Source organism: Quercus suber, unplaced genomic scaffold (assembly GCF_002906115.3).
Source record: "Quercus suber isolate HL8 unplaced genomic scaffold, Cork oak 2.0 scaffold_633, whole genome shotgun sequence".
Classification (NCBI taxonomy): Eukaryota; Viridiplantae; Streptophyta; class Magnoliopsida; order Fagales; family Fagaceae; genus Quercus; species Quercus suber.
Window position 1 is genome coordinate 111,176 of NW_027070075.1, and position 13,917 is coordinate 125,092.

The window sequence follows — 13,917 nt, forward strand, 5'->3', positions numbered from 1 at the left end:
GGTAGACTCAATGGACACATCTCAGTTAAACCGGAAATAAGTGATTTGCCGAATGAAGATTCTTAAAGGATGTGTTGTAAACTCGAGGATTTCAAGTTCCATCCACTACATTATCATCTCATAAGATTTTTAGAGTGTCTCTGACAAGTGGAATAATTTGGCCAAAGATACCACCTTCCTTATACATATAAAAGAACAAGAAATGATTTTTTTTTTTTTAAATGACATTATTTGAAAGGTTAGATTAAATCAGAAAAAAAAAAAATGGTGCGCGCCAACACACACATATATAAATATATATTTTTAAATATTAAAAACATTATAAAGTTAAAAAAATAAATAAAAAATAGAGCCAAACCAAGCCTTGAGTGAGTTTGGCAAAAAATTATTGAGATGTAGCTGTATTTGAGGGGTTTTTTTTATTTTTATTTTTTTTTTTATTTTAAAGAAGTGCTGTATTGAATGCAAATCTATATGTGCTGGATTGAACTGAGCCATTATCCATTCATTGGAAAACATACCGATTGTTTTTCTTTTGTTTTTTGTTTTTTTTTTTTATTATAAAATTTATTAAAAAAAAAGTGTACATGAAACATTAAGATTAAAACATAAATTATTATAAGACAAAGAATGATCATAATAGAACGGACCCACACATTGAAAAATCTTCTTAAAAGCTCTGAAAATAGAACAACCTGTTTTTTTCTTTAATAGCAAAAAAAAGAAAACAAAAATGTTAACCCTTCACCATACATGTTAAACAACTTAACTAAAAACTGGTCCTTATCCTTAACTTTTACCCTAATTTGTGTGTCTGTGCGGCGACGTTTTATATCAATGGAGAAGACTCACCCTCCTAATTTGCCCACCACACACTCACACGCACAATAAATAATAATAACAATCAAAATCAAAATTAGTTTCAGTCACATATTTTTTACATTTCCTTAAAAAAAATTTCTTTCTTAAAAAACCCAAAAAAAAAAAAAAAAACATTCTCTGTCTATCTATCTCTCATAGTACTTTGGTTTGGATTCAAAATTAGTTTCAGTCACATATTTTTTACATTTCCTTAAAAAAAATTTCTTTCTTAAAAAACCCAAAAAAAAAAAAAAAAAACATTCTCTGTCTATCTATCTCTCATAGTACTTTGGTTTGGATTCGCCGACAAGTACACCCGCCACAATCCCTGAATCCAATTCAAAGCTCAGTTCTTTCTTTCTCTCTCTCTCTCTCTCTGAAAATTCATTCAATCTTCTTCTTCTTCTTCTTCCTCAACTCAAAAGTCACAGGTATATCATACATGTCGCTTTCACATTCATATACAATTATACACACACATGCATTCATGGATGTGGAATACTATCTGTTTGTACATGTAGACATTTATAAGCCTCTATTGGGTTTTATTGTGTTGTATTGTATTTTTCTTTTATTGATTGATTCGTGGGGGTTTTTTTTTTTTTTTTAAGTAATATTGTGAGCCTTTCATTAGTGTTCATTTATGGGCTGGTAATTAATTGAGGTTATTGTGTTAATACCCTATTGTTTAGGCAATTTTTTCTTTTGTTCTGTTATTTTGTATTCGTTTTGTTTGGTACCTGATTAGGTATGTTTGGCTGCTGAGAAAAGTGTGGGGAATGATAAGGAAAAAGAAGAAGAAGAAAGAAATAAAAATCTTGAAATGTGGATTGTTCAATTATGTAAGAAATAAGATATGGGGGGACACTGAAATTTCACTAAAATCTGCCTAATTATGCAATTATGCAACTATCAACTATGTGGCTTAATTTAATTTAATGGACTTTTTTTTCCCCCCAATACTGATGAGAGTTATCAAATTGACCACTAAGAAAAAGACCTGGGCTGAAATGCAATTGTTGATATGTGTGAGTGGCAAGTTAGTAAATGGCAGATTTTAACGTGCTGAAAGATTAGAAAGAGTCCATGTTCAGCTACATACCCTTTTAAGGGTCTTTTTCATTTTTTTTTTTTTTTTACCTCTATATAGTACATATGAAAAATAGTCAGCTACCTCTTGTTGCATGTTTGTTTTCATAATGTTATCTGAAAGTTGATGATCTTATATGCTGGTGAATATATTTATGTAAGATGCTTCAGAAACAGTGGAGATTTGCATTGACAATATCCTCTTGATTGATTGAACTTGTGGTGCATCCTCCTATGTCATTTATATGTTCTGTGTTTTTAGTCATGGTGCTTCAGCTAGGATGTGTAGGTGAAAATTCCCTCATGAATATCAAGGGTCATCAATAATTTTGTCAGAATGGGGAATATTGATACAGGATGCTGGCTTTGGAGAAGTGTAAATCGTTTGAAAAAAAAAAGAATTTACTTATCAAGTTGGTAGTTTCATATTTCTTTGCGTAGGTAGAATTGGATTGCATAAATTGATAATTGGTATTATTTCAATCTTCAAATTAGGAGATTTAGATATTGGCTTCCTTTTGTATAGATGAAGTGAATGAACACAGCACACACACAAATGTGTGTGTGTTTGGCATTTTGTTTAGGTTATGAGGATACAAATCTGTGTCTTTGATTCAGCATTTTTTTCCCCATTAATGTTATTTTCCTTGCAAATATTTGAATATTGATTTCTGCAAATTTGTAGAACACTGGGCACGAATTGAACTTTGTTGTTCGTCTGGGTACTTATCGTTGAAATTCGAAGCGAGCATCTGTGCCTTCTGTGGTTGGCAAGGTTGCATACTTTTCCTGCTTTGCCAGTTCAACTTTGAATCCAAAGATATTCATCGGGACATGAGGCTGGTTATATTATTGATGGGCTTGGTCCATTATGGCTTGTGTTGTGCTCTGATTACTTAGGAACGACAGCTGTCATTTGGCCTTCTTGGAGCTTTTGAGTTTTAGGAAACAGATTTGTACTTCTATTGCAAACGAGCTTTATTTATTCATGTTTCTTTGTGTTTTAGAATAATTGGGAGATGTCAGAAGTTGATATGGCAGTTATTAAACCCGAGGTATGATGCCTTTTCTATTTCATTCATTTCCTTTTCAGTCACTGGAGTTTCTTGGGATTTTACTACTTTCTTTTGGCCTTTTATTTTCTTGGCTCCTTGTCAATTAAGGGGTAGTTTTTTCTAATTTTTGAGTGGTCCATTCACTGTTATTGTGCATACTTTATATGTGCAATTTAATCGTCAAACTATAGAATATTGATCTCTGGTCTTTTTAAAAACGCGTACACACATGCATGTGCACACAAACAAACATTATGTGTCTTTTTGCGTTGGTATGAGGCAAATTATATAGTCATGATATAATCATTGCACATAAATTTATGTGTGCTATTCAATTGTCAAACCACATAATATGGATCTCTGATCTTTTTAACACTATATATATAATCATGGATGCCCATGTAACATAATATGTGTAAATGCATGCCAAGTTTACGTAGGCACCTTGAGAATTGTTGGTATCAGTAGGTTATAGAGGGTTAGTTTCCGAAAAGTAAATTAAGGCTTAGGTGTTTAAAGGATATTCCATGCAATTATGTAGTTGGATTGAGGTTTGAAATAGAAAGAAATAAAGACAATCAATATAGTTAATATGATCAATAATGAATTCTATCCATAAAAGACCAGCAATACTTTTAAAGTAGATTTAATCATTAATACCCAGGGGAATGAACATTCAATTTAACCTTAATTGTACAAAGTTGGAAGGTTGCTAGAGTGAAAATTTGCAGTTCATGTGTGTGTGTATTGTGGGGAGTTGAAAATATCCACTTTGTTGTTAGGGGGTGGGGTGAGGTGAAGACAGATTTTAAGGCTTCTGCTCCTTGGGGAAGTGAAATATCATATTGTTACTATTATTGTGTGATGAGAACGATGATGCTCTATTTTTTTTTTTTTTGGGTGAACATAAAATTTACCAACACCATGCTACCTTTTTACGACCTTAGCGAAGCCCCAGGGGCAGGAGATCTGAATTAAGGCCTTTTGTGCAACCACCTCCTGTGTTTCCCACCAGATTTTGATGCTTTTCTTTATATAAGTGATGGTCCTTTGGAAGAGATGGCATGTTGTTTCCCTAGGAAAGATGTCCGTAACAAACCATAAGGAAAGATGGCCTGTTGTTCCTTCAGAAAGATAGGTGAACCCAATTTCTGAACAGATGCAAACCACAAGGAAAGATATTCTGTGACTTTATTTTTCTATTAAATAAAAATCAAGTCATGACACAGCATAATATAGAATGCGTCAGACTCAAAATGATATTAATTCTGTTTAAGGTTGTGCTCCTTTTTCTAGCAGCTTTTAATTCTTGCAGTTACTGATTACTTTTTATGGCCTCAGTTTTACGAACTTTTCTGTATTTTAGTATTAACACTGATACTGAAGCTTTGCCAATATGCATTCTCAGATGATGAAGTCCTATGTCTGGCTTCAGACTGCTGATGGTTCAATCCAACAAGTGGATCAAAAGGTTGCCATCTTTTCTCCTATGATACGTCAAGAAGTAACGCAAAAAGGCATGGGATCGTCCAAGAACTATGCAATATCCCTTCCACAACAAGTTAATCCTGTTATGTTGAGCTTAATTTTGGATTACTGTAGGTTTCATCAAGTGACAGGTCACTCACCCAAGGTTCTACATGTTTCCGAATTTCATTTTCCATTTAATTGGGATTATGTTCTTTCCATGCTCTTGAATGATATCTAACCTGCACCTTCTCCTCCCATACAAATGGGATGGAGATGAGATCGTGGGTTCAAGGCCTACTACATATGTAATATACCAATTAGAAAGAAAAATCTGAGATATTTGGACCAATTATTTAACTTCTTGCTTTCTAATTTTATACTCAAGATGACACGGTTAAGAATGGCCAACTCTGAATGCAAATGGGTGTTTGACTTTAGGCTGTTCTTGTGCATAGGAAATCAAGTCTTTTGATGAAAAGTTCATTAGGATGGACACAAAGAAGCTCTGTGAGTTGACATCTGCTGCTGACAGCCTCCAGTTAAAGCCTTTAGTGGATCTTACTAGTCGTGCACTTGCACGAATAATAGAAGGGAAAACCCCTGAGGAGATTCGTGAGATATTTCATTTACCTGACGATCTTACAGAGGTGCCTGGTGCTTGTGAGAACTGCATATGTTTAGTGCCCTTTTTATCATCTTTGTTGTTTCTAATGCTAATCCATTAATCCAGGAAGAGAAACTGGAACCTTTAAAAAACACAACGGATGACCTACGCATTCGACTTTTGAATCGACTGTATGCAAGAAAGAGGAAGGAACTAAAAGAGAGAGAGAAACTAAAGGTGATTGTGCATTACATGCTATTGTCCATTCCATATTATTCTTCAGCCTGCAGTTTTACACCTTAATTGTGAATTTTTGGTTTGACATTCATTTGCACTTCAAATGTATTGAGCAATTGTGTTCATGTGCCATTAAATTCCTAAAACTGTATACTGAGGTTGATGACAAATGAGCCTGCCATATGTTTCAGAATGTTGAGGCTGAAGAAGAGCACGTGGATGACCGTTCAGTTGATGATCTCTTGTCATTTATAAATGGAGGAAATGGAGGTATACATGAAAGTTTGTCTACTTTATGTTGTATGCTTAGTTCATAAGTTTAGTTTACCACCTCCACACAATTATCTGGAATTATGTAGACTGGCCTAAACTGGAATTTTTGAGCCTGTATAACAACACTGTTGACCATTCAATTTTGAAGGTTAATATTACTATTAACACAACCTCCTCATACTGTAATGTTAGTCCTTTGGAATAAGAGAAAATAAGAATATACTTATGGGAAAAAAAGTAAGGTGTTGGGGCATGCTAGTTTTTATTCTCCGACAAGATTTTCTTGGTGTCTTATTTGAGAAGGGTTTTATGTTTGAAAGTTGCAATAAAAAGCAAATGGTGTGAGAAACATGGGTTGGAAATTTGTTTTTGGATAGACAAAAGAGGAACTTGAAAGGTTAGAGGTAGAATGGCAAAATGAGATTCATCATTGACTTCTTAATTTCATGACAAAGAAGCCTTTTCATTGGCTTTACAAAACTGACGATCAATAAAAGAATAATTTTGATTCTGATCTTAATATCAAGGCTCAAATGCCCTAGCTGAAGCATTTAAAGAGAAGTTCCAAGATTGCATCAATATTCATCATATAGATAAAAACCAAAGATTGACTTGATTCACATTTGAGTACCATATCAGGTAGGCCCTTCTAGGTCGTTATCTTACTGAAGTCAACCTAATCACATTGAATCAAGTTTGGTTATTTATTTATTTATTTTAGGAAAATACAAAATGAACAAAAATAACTTGCTTTCTATGATTCTTGTCTTCTTTTAGAGTCATTGTTTTGGGCATGGTTTCCAGTTGTTGAACTTCTTGTCATCTTCCAGGGACTCATTTTTGGGAATGTTTTTAAGTTTTTGAACTGAAGTAAGAAAAGCTTGAGAGAGAGAGAGAGAGAGATAACCTAGGATGCATGGACACTTTATTTGGGGTGCTGTACTTGTGTCGTAACAGTTTCTTATCTTCCGTATTATGTTATAATTTTTCAAAAATTTCTCATGTCACCATATCATACCCATACCCGTACCAATGTCCGTGCATCGTAGGAGATAACCATGTTTGGCTAAAAAGTGAGAGTAAGACAAAAACTGATATTGGCAATCCAAGGGGGGGGGGGAGGGGGGGGGGTTGGTAACAATGTATGATTAGAAGTCCTAATTAAGACATGAGCTGATATAAGCAATCCAGTGGAGTTACCTTCAAATGCTTAGATGCCCAACATCTAATTGTGGATCCACATCAGAGTATATAGGGAGTTGAGCTTTTGGTGGGATCTATTGTGGTGCTGACGTGTGGCCACTATTAATTCCTCATATCAATGTTTGATTACTGTATCTGTTTGTATTTTTTCTTTGTAAATGATATTTTTGATGTCGCTAAATTTAATTAATCACGTGGGCTTGTTTATTTTTAGTAATACAACATTAATGATTCTTACTTATATAAAAAAAAAGTAATACAACATAATAATTTGGTTGTATCATTTATCCTTTGTTTTTTTTTTTTTGCTGGGATTATGAAGTACAAGAAAATAACATTTCCTATACTACATAAAAGCTTAAGGGAAAAACTTAAGTACAATTCCTTAGGTGTTGTATCCTAAGTTCTCCAACTAAATTCAAACATGTGGGTTATTGGCCACTGCAGCTTATAGTTACAATTTCCAAGGCCACATGGTTGAATTTAATTAGAAAACTTAAGATACAGTTAGTAAGTTTTACTCAAATTATAAATACCTATATACATGTCTTAACTTTTGCTAGTGTGTTTTCCTGGATTCCATGCTTCCACCTTTTACTGTATGTTTGATCATTAGAGACTCTTTCGAAAAAAAAAAAAAAAGGGCTGTGAAGTGTAGCTTCTTAGTCCTTTTCTTTCCCATTTTATTTCCTTTTGAAGGCCTCATTAGAGGTAAGGAAACTCTGTTTCACAGATTCTAAGGGGGTTAAAGCTTCAAAGAATAAAAAGAAGAACCGGAGAAGAAAAGATCAACAGAAAAGTGTTTCTATAGACGAATCCATAGAAAGCCGTAAGGTCTGAGCCATCATGTCACTGTATCTTCTTTTTCTCCCTGGATGATCATTGAAACTTGAAACACGTTTGTCAAAGCTGTCGAGTAACTGATTTTTTTTTTTTTTTTTCTTCTTTTCTGTGTTATAGGATTCAAATGGTCTTAATTTTGCATGCCATAGTTCTGAAGTTGATAAATTGCGGCCCAATCCTGGTGAGACATCAAAATTACTTGATGTGGAAGATGATGCTTTCGCAAATAAGGTTGAGTTCGATGATGGTGATATTGATGATGAAATTGACCCTGCACTAAAGGAAATAATTGATAGGTCAGTCAGACAAATTTTCTGGTTATTGAACACACTTGCTACTTTTGTACAGGGAAGATATATTAGGATTCCTTTTTTAGTTTCTGGTGTTCCTCATTGTGAGTGCACAAAAATTTATGCATGCATGGAGTACATGCAGTTTAGGGCTAACATGTATATTCTTGTTCCTCATCTCAAATTGGTTCTTATTAAATAGAAATATTTCTTTGAGCAGAGTTTAGGAAACAATAATTTTTCTTTGATGAGTTTTTACCCAAGAAGCACGGACACAGGTATAGATTTGGGTACAACATGGCGACACAGAATTTTTTTAAAAATTAGGACACAACACAACAGGGATGTGCATATTAATTAATTATTAAATATATATTTTAATTATATTTTTAAATATTGTTAAGCATTTATTTTTGCATATACTGTTAAACATATATCAATTAAGAGTAATCAATTTTTTATTTTTTAGACTAAAAAACTTGTTTGGCAACCCAAAATGAACAGAAAACAAAAATTGTTCTCAAAACTCAATTTGTGGAGGAAACTGAAAACATGCAAAAAGCTATTTTTAGTTTTTAGTTTTCAAAAGACAATGAAACAGGCATTTGATTTAATGAATCTGTCTTATTTAATAAGTTAGCATTAGAGTTTAGATCCTAGTAACAACATATTTTAGTGTTTTCTATTTTTTTCTTTAAAAATTGTTTTTTAACTTCAACTAACCAAACATGTTTTTGATTTCAAAAATACAAGAAAACTCTTTTTTCTTTATATTTCCAAAAACAAGTTTTAGAAAATAGAAAACAAAAACTGTTACCAAACATAACCTAAGCATCCCTCTCGGGTCCTGCATTTTTTCAAAAAAGAAAAGAAAAGAAAAGGAAACAGCTGTGACACACTTGTAGAAGTGGCTAGGACAAACATGTAGAAGTGTCCCAGATGTGTTCCGTGTCTGACACGGGTTCGACACGACTATAACACCCCAAATGAAGTGTCCATGCTTCCTAGGTGGTTACTTTAGCTTTTAACAAAATATGCTGATGCTCTATGGATGAAGGGTTTGTCCAAATAGGTTTCTGTATGTGAGAGCAAGATGGAATAAGAAATGATGTTTGATAGGCCTCAAACTTATGATACTGTGTATTTTTAACTAGGGTTGCAATTATTGCTCCCTTAAAGAGGTTGGACTATTGAAACTGGTCTTGGTTTGTACAGAGGTGGGGGGGGGGGGTGGTTTTTACATGATACTGGTAGAACTCTTGATGCGCAAGGGACTCAGTAAATTGTGGATTAACAGACAAGCACAAGTAGATGTTTTATGATCTCAAAATAGTTTTTATCTGTTGAAGTTAATATGATTTCCTACCATCTGTCTAATCTCTGGTTGATCTATTACACAAGAATATCCTTGGGGATGGCATGGAGTTGGATTATTAAGCTGACTGCATTTCCATTGTTTTTATCTCACTATGTTGATGTTCTAGGAAGATGCTGTATTTAAGACTTGGATTGTGAATTTGCCAAGGATGACAATGGTTTGGCCTTTTACAATTATTCTGTTATGCTGAGTGGGAATTTATATGATATGTATAGAATTTGAAATAGGTTTTACTCGTCCAAAAAGGGAGAAGAATAATTTGAAATAGGGTTGTTTTACCACTTCCATCTGAAATTTGCCAGACAGGAAAGGATGAATTTGATGTGCTCTGTTTTTTTTTTTTTTTTTGAGGCGGGGAGTTGATACTAAGACAATCTCATTTTAGTTATCATCATACCCATTTTCATGGAATGGGCACAATGATTTAGGACCCTTACCCCTGTCACAGGAGCCTCCCCCCCGACCCCCTTCCCTTTCTACCTTTTTATCCTTCCATTCCCATTGTAGTTGTTTTCAATTCAGTTTGTGGAGACAAGTTCAAATAATAATTAGTTAGATGGATAAAGAATCGCATCTTTCTTTGTATTTTTGTATTCTACCTTTTAATTACTTGTTTCTATTATCTTACATAATTTCTTTTGACTCAGGGAGGTGGAAGATTTTGCGCGGAGATTGAATTCAGATTGGCCTAAAAGGATGCAGGAGATTCTTAGGCCAGTACATCTATCCATCAATGGAAATGGTTCCATAAAGAGATACTCTAGTATGATTACTCTTCCCTCACTTTTTATAGTTTCTCCATGCAGTGTCTACTTCAGATATGCTCTTTACATGATCATGATCCATTCTAGTTCTAGTCCTTTGTGCCAAAATAGTTGCCAGCTTCTCTTTTTGTTGCGTACAGAAGTTGCAGAATAAGTGATTTTTTTTTTTTGGCCCCCATTTCATGTACTGTATCTATTTTTTCCTCATTAGAATATTACTAACCCTGATTTTGTTATATAAAATTTTGAATTATCTGCAAGTCCCGGTGTTCTGTGTGGGTGCATTATCTCTAATGATATGATAACTGTTTTTAGGTTCTTGATTGAGGATAAAGCAAGGCTAATATTTTCAACTATCACCATTATATTCTATCATACTCACGGAATAATTTGTTTGCATTGATAGGACCAGACCCGGAGTGGAAATGATCCGTAAAATAAAATATGGTTGCGCTCTGAGATTGGCCAATGGCTTTGAACAATTTTGACCAGATTCTTACAGTTCCTTACAGGAGTTGTCATTGACATTATTGTCACTAATGGGGATTGACATGTGAGCTTTCTTTATTTTTTATTTTTTTATTTTTTTCCTTTTGGTTCGTTGTGCTTAGCCAGGATGCAATTTTGATTCTGGGTGCAACCTGTATTCTGAGGGAAGAAAAAAAGAAAAAGAAAAAAAGTGTTATTTCTGAGCTAATTCTGCTCAATCATAAGTCTGTAATGAGTTGCAATTTTGCATTTAGTGGGAGTTCCTTGTCGTTAGATTTGTGTCCTTTCGTAAAGAATTTATTATTTCTGATTTTGTATATGATTACTAAATAAATTATTAGTATTATTTTTGTTCAATTTGTGCATAACGTAAGCAGGACTGCGTGAGAAACCAGGTCAAGTCGTTCAACCAATCAAACTTTCGGTTTTGGGTTTTAATCAATTTAGTTTGGTTTGATTATTTTTATTTATTTTTTTCAAGGATTAGTTCAGTATGATTTTGATTTGGTAAACAAAAACCCCGAGCCAACTTTTTTGGACAACCGCCAATGACCAATATAGACAAGGAATTTCACATCATATATATATATATATATATATGTATGTATAAAGGAATTTATGAAAATAAAATTTATTTATTGTTATTATTATTATTATTTTACTATATTTCAAAATTTTCATTGGTACTCTTGTCCTCTATTTTTGTTGGTAATAATGTAATATATGGTTACTTGAATGTATATGGTTCATTAAATGTTTGATAATTCATGTTTATATAAATTTTTTTATGTTAATAATTTGACCATTAAGTATTAGAGTAATTCGTAGATACTCTTAGAGCACGGAAAGTGATGTTTTCTCTTCTCACATTCAAGGTGAGGTCTATTCATTAAATTTATAGTGAGATTCACTATGAATGTGTAAAGAGGGAGCACTATTTATCCATGATTTGAGAGTATTTAATAATTTTTTAAGTGTTAGATACGTGTCGTCAATTAAGACACTTCGTCCATATAAGTCTAAAGTGATATGAATACTAACGCTCTATTTGTTTTGATGTAAAATATTTAAAAAAAATATTTTCACATTTTACCATTTGTTATGCAGTAAAATAATTGGCCAAATTTAAAATATTTTCAGAAAAAAGGAAAAACCAAAAGCAAAAAATGTAAAATTACACTTAAAAAATCGGTGAAGCATTTTACATATAGTCTTCTCCCTCTCACTTCGACCCACAGTTTCTCCACCTCACTTTCTCAGTTCTTCTCCCTCTCTTCATCTCTCAGCTCTCTCACTTAGTTTATCTCCTTCTCTCCATCTTTAAGCTCTCTCACTCACTGATCGATGCCTACCCACACCCACTAACTGACGGCACTGATCCATCTTCTCTTCCCTCTTGCACAGCCCTTGGGTCCAACGACAGTCTTGGGTTTTTGGTGGCTACCCGATCTCGCCTCTGTTGAATTAGATTATCAGATTATACTATTTGTTTCTTGGGATTTTTTTTTTTTGGTTACTGATACGGGTTTGTTGAGATTTTTCTTCGCTCTCTAATCTAGATTTTTGTTTGATGGTGGTTGTCTTTTGGGTGGTCAGCGGTGATTTAATGGTTGGTTGCAATTTTGGCGGTTGTTTTTTGAATTGTTGATGGTGGTTTGGTGGCTGATGGTGTTTTAGTGACCGCTTTTTTCTTCAGATGTGGAGTTTTGGGTGATGGGTGGGGTGGGTGGACCTGGTGAGTTTGAAGAAATATGAAAAAAAAAAAAAAATTCCATTGTATTTTCACGTAGACAATCAAACACAATAAAATGAAAATATTTTACATTTACAAATATTTTACATGAAACAAATAAAGCAGAAGTATCAATAAGTATCATTATTTTTTTAGAAGACATGTCCATCTATCCGTTAAAACATGTCACTCATATTAGGTATCACCAAATTACTAACGAAAATGGATAACGTGGCGGGTCAGAATTAGATAAGCTAAATTCTTATCTCACACAGTTTATTTATAGAAATTACTAACGAAAATGGATAACATGACTGGTCAGAATTAGATAAGCTAAATTCTTATCTCATATAGTTTATTTATAGAAATGGAATGTTAATCAACTTTAGTTACCCTTGTTAGAGTGAGTTAATCAGATGATATTGGAATACGTGCTTGGAATATATGCAAGTCAAAGAAACTGAATAACACAAGTCTAAGAAACTGAATAACACAAGTCTTGGATTGATTAAGTTATGCTTCTCGGGTTTAGTCTGAGGTGCAGGTTTACACTTGTTCTTAGGTAACAATGCTATCACTCTCTTTTCTCTTCTCTCTCAATGTTTCATCCCCCATTTCGTAGGGATTTGTCTCTCTTATATAGTCATCCAAGTTGTATCTTGGCCTTCCACTTGGAGGGCTAGGACTTATTTTCCCTAATAATTGTCCCATCAGGGTCTTACTAGAAGTAAGTTATAAACTGTGATGACACTGTTTAGGAGTCATTTCTCTATTAATGCGGCCAGCAAAGTGAGTACAAAGCATAGAATGCGGAGGTGATGGATGTTTTATCTGTACTCTTCCTTCTCTTACTTGGTGACAATTTCTTCTTCTTTTCCTCAATACATGCCCAATGGTCTTCAAAATTGGACTTCAATCCTTTCGAGGATGTATCGGTATCCTTGGGGTCCTCGGGCATTCTAATCTTCTTGGGTTTGTGGTTGTGTCGTCATATTGTTCTAAGGATTCTTTGACAATACTTCTCGAGGTGTGCTCCTTTGGTGTTAATCTTTTCTCACTCATTCTTGTCCTTGGCTTCTCATCCCTCCACAAATAACATGACCAATATGACAACGAAATCAAATGTGAAGAGTCAAAATGGAAATTTTAAAACATAAAAAGCCAAAATAAAATAAAAATCCCAAATTTAAGGGTCAAACTAGAAAGTATATTTCTCAATAATTTTTTTTTCTTTTTTTGATGAACTCAATAATTATCTTATGTGTTTGGTATATACCTCATCTCTCACATGTGGACCTCATAGATATGAAACCCACATGTAATAAAAAAGATGACACACACTAGACACACAAGATACTTTCCTTCCCCCTTCGGTTTGGGGTTTGGACATTTGTCCTTGTACAATTCTTGAAAATAAAATAAAAGAGGCTAATCAACCTTAATTCCTTCCCAATCCAAATTAAACCCACCCATGCAAAGTTTGTACATGTGTTGAGCCGAGCCCCAGAGCAATGTGAAAGTAGAGACCTCATGTTAGAGAGTATGAGGTTGTCATGTAGTGCATTTCTTAAACTCTTCTTTAATTAGGTTTCTAAATCAACAAAATTGCATTTATATCAAAGTATTAGT

General features: G+C 33.7%; 1 protein-coding gene across 3 annotated transcripts; it reads left to right on the forward strand.

Annotated features, from left to right (window-relative positions):
* The first annotated feature begins 1,050 nt into the window (after positions 1-1,050).
* On the forward strand, positions 1,051-10,913 carry LOC112034620 (SKP1-like protein 21). 3 transcript variants are annotated; one of them, XM_024067438.2, is made up of 11 exons: positions 1,053-1,292; positions 2,636-2,725; positions 2,958-3,005; positions 4,414-4,638; positions 4,931-5,122; positions 5,206-5,316; positions 5,508-5,586; positions 7,526-7,626; positions 7,753-7,931; positions 9,951-10,066; positions 10,474-10,913. In XM_024067438.2, the coding sequence occupies exons 3-11, from the start codon at positions 2,970-2,972 to the stop codon at positions 10,494-10,496; spliced, it is 1,062 nt and encodes a 353-aa protein (XP_023923206.1). In that variant the 5' UTR covers positions 1,053-1,292; positions 2,636-2,725; positions 2,958-2,969; the 3' UTR covers positions 10,497-10,913. The 3 variants fall into 3 exon arrangements, with proteins under 3 accessions (XP_065621559.1, XP_023923206.1, XP_065621558.1); XM_065765487.1 differs by having other exon boundaries at positions 1,051-1,292; positions 2,636-3,005; positions 10,480-10,913; XM_065765486.1 differs by having other exon boundaries at positions 1,054-1,292; positions 2,636-3,005.
* The last annotated feature ends 3,004 nt before the right edge of the window (positions 10,914-13,917 follow it).